Genomic DNA, 16,377 nt, shown 5'->3' with positions numbered 1-16,377 from the left:
CAAGCTCTAGCATGCCACCAAGCTTCAGCCAGCAACCAAGCTTCAGCAGTTCTACGTGTGTTGATACCTTAGCAGTTATAAGAGTGCAGTCAGTTGGAAGAGGTAGAGGAAGAGGCACTGACAATGGTAGGGGAGCTGGCAAAGGCAAAGGAACTGGAAGAGGCACTAACAGAGGTAGAGGAAAAAGAAGTGTATCTGATCAGCAACTTGGGGAAAAAAGGACCATTGGAGCATCAACATCATCAGTAGGACAAAAGAAGTCTAAAACAATAGGATTTGGTATCTACACTGATCAAATGAGTGGCAGTCAAACATTAAATGTAAGTCTGAATTACAACTTTAATTCATGTAATTCTTAATTATCTTTTGACAAAGCTAATTTTACTTCATTTTATGCAGCCTGAAATTAGAGGTGAAAGAGTTGTCATTCTGGGTGTTTACAAAGATGCAACTCAAACAAATATTGATATTGGTTATAAGCCTCGAGGAATGAAGTGGAAGAAAAAGAATGTTGTCACGAATTCTCAATTGTAGCGTATGAGTCAGTAAAAAAAGAAGCCAACTTGAAAGTTCTAGTGCACCAGGAGGAATAAGAAGTTGTTGAATTAATTGTGTTTTTAATACAATGTATATTTTGGTGATTAGTTGTATGGCTACTTTGGTATTTTGTTGGGGGTTTTGAAGATTCTAAACTATATTTTGTGGTCTATTTTAGATTAGTTTTTGATGAACACTTAATGTATGGTTGAAGCTCATTTTGAGCAGTTGAATGGTAGGTTATTGTGTTTAAAATGTCGATCAGTTGCACTTGTGCTCTTGTGCTTTATATAATTATTGAATGGTGGTTCCTTTTGTATGAAATATTTGACAGTTTTGAATCATTTAAATGAATCATTTGAATTCTAAAAAAACATAGTACAGTAACCTAATTAAACCAATTAGAACAAAAAAGTAAAATCAAAACATAGTAGAGTAACATTTCACAACTTATCTTCATTCCTTCTTAATTGTTTCATATACAACAATCCCACTACAACAGGAAAGCCAAAGCAAAACAGTCCCATACAAGTAATATACTTCAGAATTAGCCAAATCAAAACAATCCCATATATAAGAAACCTAAGCCAATATTTGCCAAAATCTAAGAACGTTTCTTGAAGAAATTCCATGTAGCCAAAATCACTATTGCCCCAACGCATATCACTTTAAATTTTCTTTATCGATTTCTCTCTTCTTCAAATAATTTGACTTTTTTCAATAAACCCCACATCACCCTCTTTGATTGAGGAGGCATTTCATCATCATACCAATCGAAGTAATTACATCCACCTCTCGCCTACAGGTTTAAAGAAAAAATTAAACTAAAAAATTACATCCACCAATCGAAGTAATTGCATTTCGTCCAATGAAGCAGCAAAAGATGAATATCTTTAAAGTTTTGCAGCAAAAGAATCTCCGATCAGTGTTGAGTTGTGTCCACGAGGTTTTAATTTTAGCTTTCACCCCACATAAACATACTCCTTTTGGAATTGAAGAAGATGAAGACAATTAAAAATATGAATTGGAAATTAATACTAAAAATGAGTAAGAAGAAGAAATTAATAAGAGTATGAGAGTTTAAGCGGAGCAAGAGAAAAGGCGAAAAAAGAATTTAAGAGGAGAAGGAGAATTTAGGAGACAAAGGCATAGAGGAATAAAGAGTAAATTAGGGTTTTTTTTGAAAGAAATTGGGTATAAAAAGAGGATAAAAGATCAGTTGGGTGCCACATAAGCTGGTCCATTGACATTTCACGCGTCTTCCAAATGTGAGTACACACAAAGTGCCATGTCGGACAATTGGGCTCAATTGAAACCATTTGTGAAGGAGTAAAGGGTGCAATAGATATTGATACGGAAAAAACAAGGGAAGACAAAATCACACCCCAAAACAGTCCACAAATCACAACAAATCGTGGACTAAATAGGGACCTCTCTCAGATTCACTATCTAGAACAAGAAAGAAGAGGATACAAGGTGTTAATACACCAAAACAGCTAGCCAACAACAAGTTCAGCAACACAAGATGAAGCTCCACAATATTACAATAGCAACAAGAACAAACGGGTTACATTAACAACACAAGAAGTCGAAACTAAAACAAGATACAAGATAGGTAGTTAGACAAGTGTTGATGTAGTCTTAACAACCCAAGAGCATATTCCACTCTTGGACCTTTAAAACTTCACACAACAAACACCTAACTCTTACAATTGACACAAGAGAGGCGTCCATCACCCAAGCACCAACATATCAAGCAAAATGCAACACACAAGAGAATCCACCCTTATGTTATGCCCTAGTTTCAATTGGACTCTCTCTCACTCTAAGAGAAGTATTCTTCAATAATAATGATCAACTAAAGAAATAAACCCTACAATGTTCTATTTATACTACATTACAATAATAGACAAAATGGCAAAAGGGCCCTTTAATGACTAGTCTTAAAAAATACTCAAAAGTGTCATGATCATGATCATACTTGTATCATCCTCTCCATCTTGAGAGGAATTTGCCCACAAATTCATAACCTCACCTCTTTTACAAAGGCACTTCACAATATCCTTCACACGGCCACACATCTTCTACATCTTCCTCGCCTTGCATTTTAACCTTATTTTGCTCTCCATCTTGAGGCTTGCCATCAACCTTGGCCGATTCAATTACTACTTCTTCCTCAAGATAGTACAATTTTCCCTCCCTTAGGATCACGTTCCTCTGATATGGGAACTCACTAACCTTGTGCCCCCGCCCTTGGCATTTGAAGCATTGAAATCTCTTGAGATTGGAAGTAGAATTCAATTTACCTCCAAACCTTGGAGGATATTTTTGGACAACCTTGGTGGCTCGGGTTGGGTAGCCATGAATGAGTTATCTTTGAGCTCCCTCTCAACCTCTAAAACCGCATGGAAGATGCCATCTATGGTGTAGAATTTGTGAAGCGTCATGCGAGTGGAGATGTCCTTGTTTAACCCAACCTTGAAGCGCACAATGTCAGACTTACTTGCTCGCCTCGGTGGTCAAGTTTCAACATCAATTATTGAAATTCATCATAGTAAGCCATGGCACTCTTGTTCCCTGGCCTCAAATTGTACAATTTAGCAAGGAGCTCATGCCGATAAGTCTCGGGCAAGTACATTTGTCGCATAAGGTTCTTCAATTGAAACCAAGAAGGAGGTTGTCCCCCAATCATCTCATTCCCAAACCATTTAACATACTCCCACCATGTATTAGCATACCCTTCAAAGTGAGCTATAGCATAACAACTTTTTTTTTATTCGGTGAGATCATTAAGTTAGAAGATCTTGTCACAAGATGACTCCCATGCAAGGTAGGCTTTGGGATAACTCTCACCTTTGAAAACGGGAAGGCTCACTTTGATGAAATTGATACCTATATCTCGGTTTGGGTGGCCATCTCTCACCTCTCGGCCTAACTCCCCATGTCTACGCCTCATTCTTTCTTCCCTCAAGTAAACATCACCAAACGACCCATAACCATCATGTTGTCCTCCCCTACCATAGCCCTCAACATGGATGGGTCTATTTGGGTTAAGTGGAGCTTGTAGTGGCGGGATTAGATTTGGATAGTGAGGTCTTTGGTCAAGTGGAATTTGGATGGGAGGGCTCGGGTTTGGTGATGGTATTTGTGTTCCAAGCCCTTCTCGTTGGACTTGGTGGAGTAGAGGATGGCTTGGTCTATCTTGTTCTCGACTTCGGGAGTAAAGATTGGTTTGATTTATGACAATTGGTGTATATTGCATTTGGTGCAAGGTCTCGGGAGTATTAGTTGGGGAAATGTTTTGAGGGGTAGAAGGTCGACTCCTTTGGCTTTCCACACGTTCTAATCTCCCACCCATTGATGCCACATCCGTATCTAATTTCTCAAGACCCACATTTAACCTAGCCACATCTTGGGACATAGTTTCAAGGCGAGCCAAAATGAGATTGATGGCATTATTATCCATTGTTTGAGCATTTGAAGCCTCGGGTTCCATTATGGTGGTATCAAAAATAACCCTTCATGTTACGGTCCAATCAAGATACCAAGATACCAAATCAGTCCGCAACGTCACACACAACAATACAATGCAAAACCTACAACACAAAACACACGTTATTTCAAAACAACCTCCCACAATGAGATCCCACTTTCAAGTTTCTTCAAACTCAAGCTCAACATTGGTGGATGACTCAAATAACCTCCAATTTAGCTCAAATTCGAACCCTATACTCCTGTAGTGTTAGAGAACACAAATCTAACATTAAAAACACAAGAAAAACGTAAAATCAAAAACTCAAAATTTGACCTAGGGTGAAAAATGAATTTAGTATATTTTTGGGGGATTTTCGATTTTGACACTTCTTTTTTTGTTGGAATTTTCAATTTCTATACTCTAATAGTGTTAGGGAACAAGATCTAACACTAGAAACACACAAAAATCAAGTTTTTGAAAAACCCTAAAAACGTGAACAGTAACTTTTTTTTTTTCAAGATAACAATCCCAAGATTGATTTTGTTGGAACAAAATCAAACCTTGCTCTGATACCAAATGATACGGAACAAACAAGGGAGCACGAAATCACACCCCAAAACAGTGCACAAATCACAACAAATCGTGGACTAAAGGGGGACCTCTCTCAGATTCACTATCTAGAACAAGAAAGAAGAGGATACAAGGTGTTAATACACCAAAACAGTCATCCAACAACAAGTTTAGCAACACAAGATGAAGCTCCACAATATTACAATAGCAACAAGAACAAACGGGTTACATTAATTACACAAGAAGCCGAAACTAAAACACGATACAAGATAGGTAGTTAGACAAGTGTTGATGTAGTCTTAACAACCCAAGAGCATATTCCACTCTTGGACCTTCAAAACTTCACACAACAAACACCTAACTCTTACAATTGACACAAGAGAGGCGTCCACCACCCAAGCACCAACGTATCAAGCAAAATGCAACACACAAGAAAATTCATCCTTATGTTATGCCCTAGTTTCAATTGGACTCTCTGTCACTCTAAGAGAAGTATTCGTCAATAATAATGATCAACTAAAGAAATAAACCCTACAATGTTCTATTTATACTACATTACAATAATAGACAAAATGACAAAAGGACCTTTTAGTGACTAGTCTTCAAAAATACTCAAAAGTGTCATGATCATGATCATACTTGTATCAGGTACCTAGCGTAATTGAGGTGCCTAAACGAGAAAAGTGAAATAGTTCAGGGGCCTATATGTATTCCGTCAAAAAAGAAAATACAAAATCTCATTGGCACCATATATAGTTGTATGCAAAGAAGCATTCTGATTATGATGAGCTCAATGAATTTGTCCAAGCACCCTATCCTGTTTTGTTTTATGTGGTTACAACTAGCGGTAAATGCCAAAGTTATAATTAACGTTCGATGAGAAAACTAAAATCAACAACTCCACAAAGAGAACATCTCAAGACGCTTCTTCAATACTGCAAATGCAACCTGCTCGGAATCTTAAAAAATGTCATTGGGTGTGTTTCGAATCCTTCAAAAGTAGTGTGAGTTTTTGGAGGATCTGACATGGCTGCGACAATATTTTGGAGAGTCCGAGCAACTTAGAATGCAACAATGAGAGCGAGCACAACCTAGTGCACTAACAATTTCAAAACTGAGAATCATCTTGCAAACGTTTTAGTTGCTATAGAATGTGGGTTTCGAGCGATTTCATAAACATACAACTCGAATATATTTCAATCATAAGCCAAAGTGGTTTTATATATTCTTCAAATTGGAGCATTACAACACCAAATTCCAAAGGTAGCAAACAAGAACATGTTGCACCTATGGGCTATGGCTTTATACGTATCCCTTTCCTTCCTCTTCCCAGCCGCGTAAACCAACCAACACACATGCACGCGTTGTTTCTCCACTTCACCTTTTTCTCAAGCCTAGAATAGAAACACACATTGCGAACTACTAGTAGCAAATACAAGTTTACATACCAAGCGCGCTTATTATCCACCTAGTCTTAGCTGGGCTTAAAGAATCTGAGTTTAAGTCCATTATTGACCATACTCCAAATTCCTCCAATCGAAAAAGCCAAGCTAAAAGCAACCCCTAGCCATCCAAGGATCCAGTTGAAATACCAGTTAAAGCTGTATTTTGTAGGCTTCTTGATGAGAACCCACATGAAGCAAGGATAAGCAAACGTCACCGGAAGTGTGAGTCCTCCTAACAACCCTGCAAGACTTGACAGGAAGGGAAGTGCCACTCCGATAAAGAATGAAACGAATCCGAAAAATACTCTGAAACCGGAGCGGACCCATATCGAGCATGGTTTGTTGGTACGGCTAGTGTATCCAGCTTCAAAACTGTCAAATGCTGGCATTGAGTATATTTGGAAACTACTCAAGCAGTTGAACACGACTAAGAGAAATGTCATGGCGAGAAGTCCTCTTGGAATATCGTGAATGTGAAAGGCGTATAGTGCACTTAGCATTCCTCCTGATGGCATCTGTCAGGAATAAAATAAGCCATCAAATCAGAAATAAGGAAACCACATATAGTTTGAGCAGTGGAGTACACCATTCTACCAAGGATATAAGGCCTGCGGAAACAAATGCTACAAGCAAAAAGTCTGTAGATTGTAAGAGTACTACCAAACCATGTACTCCCTCCGTCCCAATTTAAGAGTCTTAGTTTGACTGGGCTCGGAGTCTAAGAAATAAAGGGAGACGTATGGATCATACGGTCTTAAATTAAAGAACTGTATAATCATTTAAATCTTGTGGTCTTAAAATTGTCAGGTAGAATATTGGAATTCGAAAACATACTAAATGTAAAAATAGGCACTCTTTTTGGGACAAGACTAAAAAGAAACACTCTTAAAGATTGGGACTGAGGGAGTATAATAGTTTGGCAAAGCTTTCTCAAAGGGAAAAATGAAATATACCTTAAACTGTCAAAATAATATGACTGAATTCAGTAGTTAAGTTATATATGACAACCAATTCCTATTGGATTGGTGGAAATAACAGAAACATAGCTATACTTACAAGGCTTCCATAAGCCCAGAAGCCTCCGATGGCCATAGGGAACAAGCACATAGCTATGAAGAAATAAGCAACTTTTGCTCCCTTCCACATTGGCACATGAGCTGGGTGCTTGAAAGTTGACGGCATTGTTGCCTGCAAAATGACAGAGAAGATATTGACGTCTTTACAATAGCAAAATTAAAATGTTTCATGAGACCAGTCACAAAAACAGTTTGTGTTTTGCATGTACGTCAAAAGGGTAAGAAAATAACCTGAATTTCAAGAACTAAATTGTGTCCTCTAAAGGTAAATGCTATAATACCCATGGCGTTCAAGACTGAAAAGAGAGAAGCTGTGTAGGTAGGCAATGAAATAGGTTCATATGAAATCGAAGGTGGCCTTGGTTGGCTTACAGAGAGGACCCATGCCATAGTGGCATATGTGATGGCTGTCACTGCTCCAACTAGGGAGAGTCCAGCGATGGAGTTCAGGTTTGGGAGCTGGGATAGAACAATGCAAAGGGAAGTGAAAACCAGATACCATTCGACAGTTGTTAAAGGATTCGATGTACAGAGCGGACCACAAACAATTTGAAAGAACAGTTTCATGGTTTCACCACCAACGAGAATCAAAGCTGTTGCGGTTCCTGCAGATAGGTAAACAGTGGGGAAGAGAGCAAGCCAAACACCCAGTCGTTCACCTGAAAATGTAAGTGAATACAATAAAGTTAGCAAGAAAGTGAATTATGTTCATAAAAATAGGAGTTGTACAACTCTATCAGCTGTTCCTGCACCAAAAATCAAGCACTCCCTCCATTTAAATTTATATGACGGTGGTTGGCCGAACACGAAGTTTAAGATGTTCATTTTGACTTAGGTGGTATATTAGTGGTAGTGAAATAAAAAAATATTTAATAGTAAAACAATGGTTAAAGTTAGTTTGATAGGAAAAACATCACATCAAAGTAAAATTAAACAGAAATTAGAATGGTGTGACACATTCAATAACATCAGATAAGTGAGCTTTTAAGCAGCGTAAGAGAAAAAGAAAAGAAAGGAGTACTTGATTTTCTTACCAAATGCTGCTTGCGCAAGTTCCACATATCTATTGTATCTCTTTCCAGGAACAGCTTCATGGAGCTGAACAAGAATCCATAAAGTATAGAGTTGCCAGAAATAAGCTATAGTTAAGGAAATTATTCCCCAGCTCCTGCATCCAGAAGGAAATGTTACTGTTTCATTCTCTCAAGAATATTATAGGTAATATTTTGTAATCACAGCATCTAGTTAACAAACGTAGGCTATGAAATTCCAAGCTCATTGCTTGAGTTTCACTAAGATGTTAGCAGTATCTAGTAAATGCTGGCAAAAGATAAATCAAATGGAAGCTTAAGGACATAAAACGGACGACCAGTTACGTACGAGTGGAAGCTTAAGGACACAGAACGGACGATCAGTTATGTACGAGGTATACTTCAGTCATAAAAAGGAAATTTTGCTATTAAATTCACAACAGTTTTCAGGTTGGTGGAAAATCCAATAGTAAAATATTTGTCTCCTATTACTGAAGATCGAACATAGTGTAATGGGGATCTTAGTAGCTCAATTGATTGGTTACCAACACTTTCCTCATTGCCGAGGGTTTGATTCCCCACCTTGTGATCCCCTTCCCCTAGGCCCGGCCCCCTATGTAATAAGGGCACACTAGTCCATTTGGAAGTTCCAGTAGCATTTAGAGATATAAGATCTTAAAGTCAAAGTGGCAGGTCAAAATCATCCAAAGCAATCATACTGGGGCCATACCAAAAGTAAATTCACATAGCCACCAGAGAACAAACCGACCTAAAAAGTTTTCCTGGACCAAGTATTGACTAAATTGCATTGCCAAGAATGCAACAAAAGAAGTATGCCACAGCTACAATACAAGGCTAAAAAAAAAGATATCTCCATCAAATAGATGAGCAAAATCCATACATTTTGAGCCGAGGGCCTATCTGAAACAGACTATCTATCCCACTGAGGTAGGGGTAAGGTCCGATTACATCTCACCCTCCACAGACCCCATTTATGAGATTACACTATGTATGTTGTTGTTGACACTGCCTTTCAAAAATATCAATTTTCTTACATGACTCCCGAAACCACATTAGTTCATTTCATACATTACTGTCACAAGATTTATTTAGACATGTACCTTATCTGATATTTCAAGTAAAAAATACTTTTAGGTGAATGTACACAATTTAAATCCTTTGATGCAGCATGGGACCATCTTTCTTAAATGATGTGGAAATGCAAAAGGAAAGTAATAGGCACAAACCAAATGAGTACCATCAGCATAGTATAGCAAGTCTTATTTCTCAAAATATGATAACAATAATTAGGAGAGGACCCAGATAGAGATGTATTTCTATGAAAAGGCAAAGTAGTATCAATGCCAACAATTAGTGCAAATATCTTTTTTACTGATTTCAAATGGAAGTTGAGAAAAGCATGTCCATAGAGACAGATATAGAAGATTTCTTGTTGGTCCACAAAGCGATAATTTTCTTAAATAACATATCAATAGATGGAGGGGTCCTTTTACATGAGTGCAGTATAGTCAATCAAAGTCTCCCATTTTCAAAGGCAACTGATATGCATTTAAAAAAGCAGTACTTAGAGGTCAAGAATAGCTGAAAGATCAAAACTTTGGAACCTGACATTTGCTTTGAGAAAGTTTATGAAGCAATAAGGGGTCTTTTTGTAGCTGGTTAGAATTATGCATGTATCAATTATTCCATCTTCTACCCCGCATAAGATAATACATAAATTTCCTCATGATTTATACATGTATTAGCTATCGGGATCCTAAATTGCAAACCAAACGTCGTATTAATTTATACATGAATAACTTACTTCCTAACTAGCTACCCAATGTTGTATAACTTATGCTAAAATTAATATAGGGATAAGTTGCCTCTTTACTAGCTACCGAACGACCCCTAATTGTTTTCGCAACTAAAGTGAATCCCCAATTAGTAGAGAGAGTTATGCAAACCAAGAAAAATGAAGATTCTTAGACAAACCAGAACAAGCCCAAAATTTGCTGAAAGCAGTCAAAAACAGGCAGCTTTGTAAGCAAATTCTAATGGAACTCTTACATATGAGATCATTTAACAATAAATTTCACAAAGAAATGTAAAAAAGATTGAAACTTTAACCATTAACACTATCAGCAATGGCAATAGCAAGCACCAAGCAGATGGAAAAGAGATTCTCTAAACAACAAAAGAGAAGCTCTGCACACCAGAATAAGCCCAAAATCTGTTCTGAAAATAGCAGTCAAAAGCAGGCAACTTTGCAAGCAAATTTGAATATAACTTTTACATATAGATCACATAACAATAAATTCCACAAAACACTATCAACAATAGCAATAACAAGCACCAAGCAGATGGAACAGAGATAGCTCTTCAAACCAACAAAGCATAAGCTTTGTAGACAAACCAGAATAAACCCATAAATGTTTTTTGAAAGAGCAGTCAAAAGTAGGTAGCTTTGCAAGCAAATTCAAAATATCTCCTTCCCAGATAATACTGCATAAATTCATCAATGAAGTGTAAAAAAGATCCAATCTTTAGTCATAACACTATCAACAATATGGAAATAACAAGCACCAAGTAGATAGAAAAAACAGAATAAGCTCAAAAATTGCTGTTGAAAGAAGTCTAAAGCAAGAGCTCTGCAATCACCAAACAATAAATTCCACAAATAAATGTAAGAAAGATTCAATCTTTAACCATAACACAATCATTAATGGCAACAACTAGCACCAAACAGAAGGAACAGAGATAGTTCCTCAAACCAACAAAGCAGAAGCTTTATAGACAATCCAGAATAAACCCAAAAATTGTTTTTGAGAAAGAAGTAAAAAGCATGCACCTTTGTAAGCAAATTCCCCAAAGAAATGCAAAAAGATCCAAACTTTAACCATAACAGCACCAGCAATAGCAAGAACAAGCACCAAGTAGAGGGACTACACTACACAGTATGAATTGTAAGAATGATATTTGAGCATTCATTATCAATATACCAAGAAAGAAAAAGAAAGGAAGAGTGATAATACCATCCAAGAAAAGAGAAAGCAACAGGCAAAACCAAAGCTTGAAACCCAATACCAGCATTAAGATTATGAAAAGCAGCATAATGAGCATTGCCATTACGAGATTCAGTAATAGGAAGCCAAGCATCTTGAGGATTAAGCTTAGTCAAATGTCCAACTTCTTCCAAATAACCTTTCATATTAACTAACACCCTTTTCATTGGAGTACCAATAGGACTCAAGAACCTAGGTGAAATAAATGAAGTTGGTGTCCATGACTTAGCATCTTTAGATGCACCAGTAGATGTATTATGTCCACCACCACCCCTTGGTGACCTTTGGCCTGATGGTGTTAGTATCTCCGGTGTTGATGCACGTGGTGTTGCTGGTATTGAAATTAGCTCAGTTTCTGGTCTTTCCTCCATTGCCACTCAAACAGCAAAACTGTTACTACAAGATTAAATGTGTAAATGAAAATGGACTAATGGGGGTACTTCTGCTTGTTGTTTAGTTTGTGTTGTTTAGCTTATTGGGGTTCTTGTTTGTACTCTTCTTGTCAGAGTTTAGCAAGAAAGAAAAACTGATAAAAGGGGTTTGAAGAATATGTAGAATGAGACTTAGACTCAGCTGCACATTGCACATGCAATGTGTGTGGAAATTTGCACACAGTGAAGGTGAATGTGAAGGTTGAATCTTGGACGTTGATATGGGGGAAGTTTGAGCAGCAATCTCGAGGAGGTTGGGTACTCAAGACTGGTTGATTGGGGTGGTGCTGATGTGAATATAGTACAGTTTGGGAACACACAGAGGGAAGTGTGAATGAGTCTTGAGACTGAACATAGAGAGAAACAAATATTTAAAGCAATGAAAGGGAGTGAATCTATTTAAATTTTTAAGCATTGTTTTTGCTTTTGTTATATGATATCATTTGTTGTTTATTATGTTTAGGCAATTGTATTTTATTAAAAATATTATCAATTTTTACATGTATGTTTTTCAACCGTTGTTTTATTTTTAGTGTCATATTTTTGTTTTACTATCGTTTTTCTCTTTCTTTTATATACTTCTATGATTTACTTTACTTGAGTTAAGGATCATTTGAAGACTGACAATTTATCTCAATGAACAAGTGATAAAGATTTGCAAATGCTTTATTCTCTTTAGATCATACTCTTACGAGATTTCATGAAATATATTATTGTTAATGATTTATTACAACTTTATATTATACCACATGTAGAAGTGGAGTTAATATAACTCAAGTAATAAGGGAGTAACAATGATGAAATGAAATTATAGCTAGCATGCTACTAAAGTATTGAATTCTGGTCAAATGTTTAGAGAGATCAATCCAACGCTAAAAGTGAATAATACAACAACAAATTGGAAATTTGAAAATGATATGTGTATTCAGATATTATCTTTATTTTGTGACAGCAGAAGATTATTTTGATAAGTTATTGTGAAAACAAAACAGCTAAAATTGAATATTGCCCTATTAAAAACTTAAAAAATATATTATTATCATTCATACGTTAAATTAGAGTTTGATTAATTTAAATTTCTCCCATGAAATTTAACTTTGAGTGATACAGCATTTTCTAAAAAAAAAAAAAAAAGTACTTCTTATCTAAAATAAAATTTAAATTTTTTAAGTAAGAACAAAGGTATAATTATCAAGTTACCAAGAACTTACGATGGCATGCGCGTGGATTGTTGAGAACAACAGTGTAAGCGAGACAATCAATGTTTTCTCTTTTAAAAATATTTATTTACAGTTAATCATGTTTAATAATAATTAAATAAAAATATGTGTATCTTAATTAATTATAATTTTGTGATAAATTATTATTTGTGAATACACTGTAATATGTTTATTTCGTCGGAGTAATTATTTTGTTGATTGGAGTATCATTTGACGCGAGAATAAGTATTAGTCCATTTTTCTTGTATGTATTTTTTGGTCACATCTAAAAATAATTACTCCCGTTTACATGAAGATATTTAGTGGAACGTATTTCAATTTGCAGTATTACAAACTTCTTGAAGACTCATTGTTGCTACGATGTGTTATTCATCCTTTTTTTTTTCATGGTTTTCGGGAGTCGCTTTGCAAACCTAACTAGCTGTATCCATCGGGTCCCGCTGTTTCAAGGCGGGTCCGCTACGATTAGTTCCACGGGGCTCTGGAGACACGATCGATTTGTAATGCCTCCAGTGGACTTGCTGGGACTTGCACTGGCGACCTAAAGGACTTTGTCCTCAAGCCTTTACCAGCCGAGCTTCCATAAAATGCATAAATTTTTAAAATATTGGATAATCTTTTAGGTATTAGCTCTAACTTCCCTCGGTCCAATATGATATACAGTGACTTTCAAAAAGTCTCATCATATATTATGTCATTAGAAGATTACTTTGCCCACAAATTATAAAAAGCAGTATAAAAAGATCAAAAGTGCAAATGCACCAAATTACAGAATACGCTAGCTAGTGGAGTTGCAATGATTTTGTGTGTCTTAATTAATTGATACACCAAAAAATGGTCCCGACAATACTGATAACAGTGTATATCATATTCGATCTCTTTGTTTCTTCTCATCTTTTTCACTTCCTTTATCTTTAATAAAATAAAAATTAAGTCTGCCACTGTTAAAAAAACTAGAGAAACCAAAAAATATTAATCTCTTACTATATATATAGAGAGAAAGATCAGCAGGGGGTTAAAACTTACACTCACATGATGTATACGATGCATGTATTTAAATTTAAATTTCAAGTTACTTAATCATGAATTCATGATTAATTAGCATGAATTTTCTTTAATTTAATTACTTAACCATGATAAAGAATATTAGTTTGGTATATACATCGGCTGCATATAAATTTTTACCTTAGAAGAGGTCACTTCTTTAGCATTAAGAAATTCAATCACAACTAAAAATTACTATTTTCCCGATTGAAAAACGTTCGATGGTTATTTTTCTAATTTAAATACGAAAACCTTAAAAAAAAAAATTGATGTTTCAATGAAAATCCGTTTCTCACTTGTCGTACGAAACTTCTTTATAGTGGTGAATTGGTGATAGCGAATGAAATTCCTATGTGTATGTAAAATAAAGGTAAAATTGATATAAAGTGAAAGCTATGGAGCCCTTAATACTCTCACGCTATGAAACACAAAAGTGGATTCTACATAATGAATGTTGATATGCCCCACACACTATGGACAATTCCTTGTAGAAAAGTTTGTTTAGAAGGTTTCAATTTTTCAAATGCAGTAAAAAGTAAAGCAGACAAATAGCTATCATATCAAATGATATCAACAGATTTTTGGGACAAGCTTGCATATGGAAAGATTACTATGTTTTTTTTTCTTTGTTAGTATAATGTTTAGTAAATTAAGAAGAAAGTCGAAAAAAAAATAGATGTGAATTTCTTGTAATTGATTGGTCGACCACTTTGCTTGCTAAAGAGAAATTGGAAAAATTACATAATACAACTGATGGATATGATTCTAAAGAAGAATGTAGCTTTATGGAGATAAAAATCACCTATGAAGATATGGGAAAGCTAATGAATTTGTTAGAAGAATTTCAAATTATACATATTCCCACAAAGTAAGATCTCCGGAGGAACTATACGCAGTTCATACCACTACCTCAAATGAGGTAGAAAGGTTTGTTTGCAACAAATTTTTGTGGTGTTCGGAAAATCAACTGCAAGCAAAAATAAATAAAAGAAAATAATAACTTTATTAATATGAATCTTGCGGGTATAATTTCGTTATTCTTTTGATTCTTTTCTCCTAAATTTAGCAATGATTGGAGGATTTTCAATAGCGTGTTTCCCGAATCATTGGATGATTTGGACTCCTAGAGACGTATTTCAATCGTCTGGGATGTCGAAAAGTATTTTGTCATTTTGGAATAATTTTCGGAAAGAACTCCGTTGATTGCTCCTTGCAAGAACTTTCTAGTCAATGCTGACGTTGTCAATGCTTGTCCCAGTGTTCCCTTCCTCCTCTATAGCATGTCATGTTACCCCCTATTTATAGTTGTGGGGGTAGGCCTAGTTGCTTATGATTGGTCGAAACATGTCACCTTAACACTTGGCGACTCTTGACTAGTTCTTGAATTTGAATGAGATTTTCACATCATTTGTACATGTGGAGGCGTCTCATTGGTCTTGGATTTGACTGGGATGCCACGTCACTTGATGGGTTTGGGCTTCCAAGTATAATGGACCTTGAGCTTGAATTTAACAAAATGGACTAATTAATTTGTAGGGCCCAAATTAGTTAATAAACCTAAATGATCATGAATTAAATTCAACTTTTGTAAGAATTTGACCCGTTGAATTTTGTATGTCTACAAATGCTCCTTACTTCGAGACTTGTCGACGTTGTAGGCTTTCCGAAACTTGGCGACGAGATTTAAAGTACCTATGAATGTGTTTTCATTTTTTATTTTTTTTAAAATGAACTTATTTCTTGTCGGTGCCTTCTAGGTAGACCGCCACTTGTGAGTGATCTAAAATTTTCGCCACATATTTTCACATAGTGAAAATTCTTCTCTTGGTTAAGCGTGAAATTAATGACCCCTAATATTTGTTCAAGTCATTACACACTAGACAATATTGATGCCCCTCCATATGGATTTGAAATAGGACCATATTGAGTAAATCATTAACTTACTGCCCATTGCATGTTAGTAAAGATTCTTGCATTGAACTTTTGAACCAAGAAAATATTAACTTTCCTTTTGCCCTAAAAAAGAATTAATTTTTTTTCAAAGAAATCTTTCAAACATGATAATTTTCTTTTAGCTACTTGAAAGCTTGAAATTTCTAGAGATTTTTTCTTCCAATCTTACTACAACCTCCCTTATGTATGAAATTGAGATTTCCATCAAAGCTTCTATATAAGATTTTCTCTTGTAGAAAAAATTTATCAAAGCACAAGGTAGCCACACAGAAAAAAAAAGTGTTCGATTGTGCTTGATTTTTGGACGGTGAAGCTGTGACCTTGCCCGATACGATTGACTCTACAAACTGCTCCTCAGGTAACTATAACTTTCATGGCAGCCTGTTGCCTCTTGGTTGCTCAAATTTGCACGATAGCAATATGAAATACGTGTCTGCAATCGCGAGCTACTCATTTTTTTTTACACTCAACTTCAGGTTCTTTTACTTCTTCTTCTTCTTCTTCTTCTTCTTCTTCTTCTTCTTCTTCTT

At 35.8% G+C, this 16,377-nt stretch overlaps 1 protein-coding gene across 1 annotated transcript; it reads right to left on the bottom strand.

Annotated features, from left to right (window-relative positions):
* Positions 1–5,776: 5,776 nt before the first annotated feature.
* LOC107867104 (lysine histidine transporter-like 8) lies at positions 5,777–12,007 on the bottom strand. The gene is made up of 5 exons (XM_016713218.2): positions 11,170–12,007; positions 8,138–8,271; positions 7,335–7,762; positions 7,084–7,215; positions 5,777–6,542 (listed from the first exon to the last, which is right to left on the bottom strand). Exons 1-5 carry the CDS (start codon positions 11,568–11,570, stop codon positions 6,057–6,059), a joined length of 1,581 nt encoding a protein of 526 aa, XP_016568704.1. The 5' UTR covers positions 11,571–12,007; the 3' UTR covers positions 5,777–6,056.
* Positions 12,008–16,377: the final 4,370 nt, after the last annotated feature.

This window comes from Capsicum annuum, chromosome 4 (genome assembly GCF_002878395.1).
Source record: "Capsicum annuum cultivar UCD-10X-F1 chromosome 4, UCD10Xv1.1, whole genome shotgun sequence".
In the NCBI taxonomy this organism is placed as follows: domain Eukaryota; kingdom Viridiplantae; phylum Streptophyta; class Magnoliopsida; order Solanales; family Solanaceae; genus Capsicum; species Capsicum annuum.
This window is presented reverse-complemented; position numbering and strand designations above follow the sequence as displayed.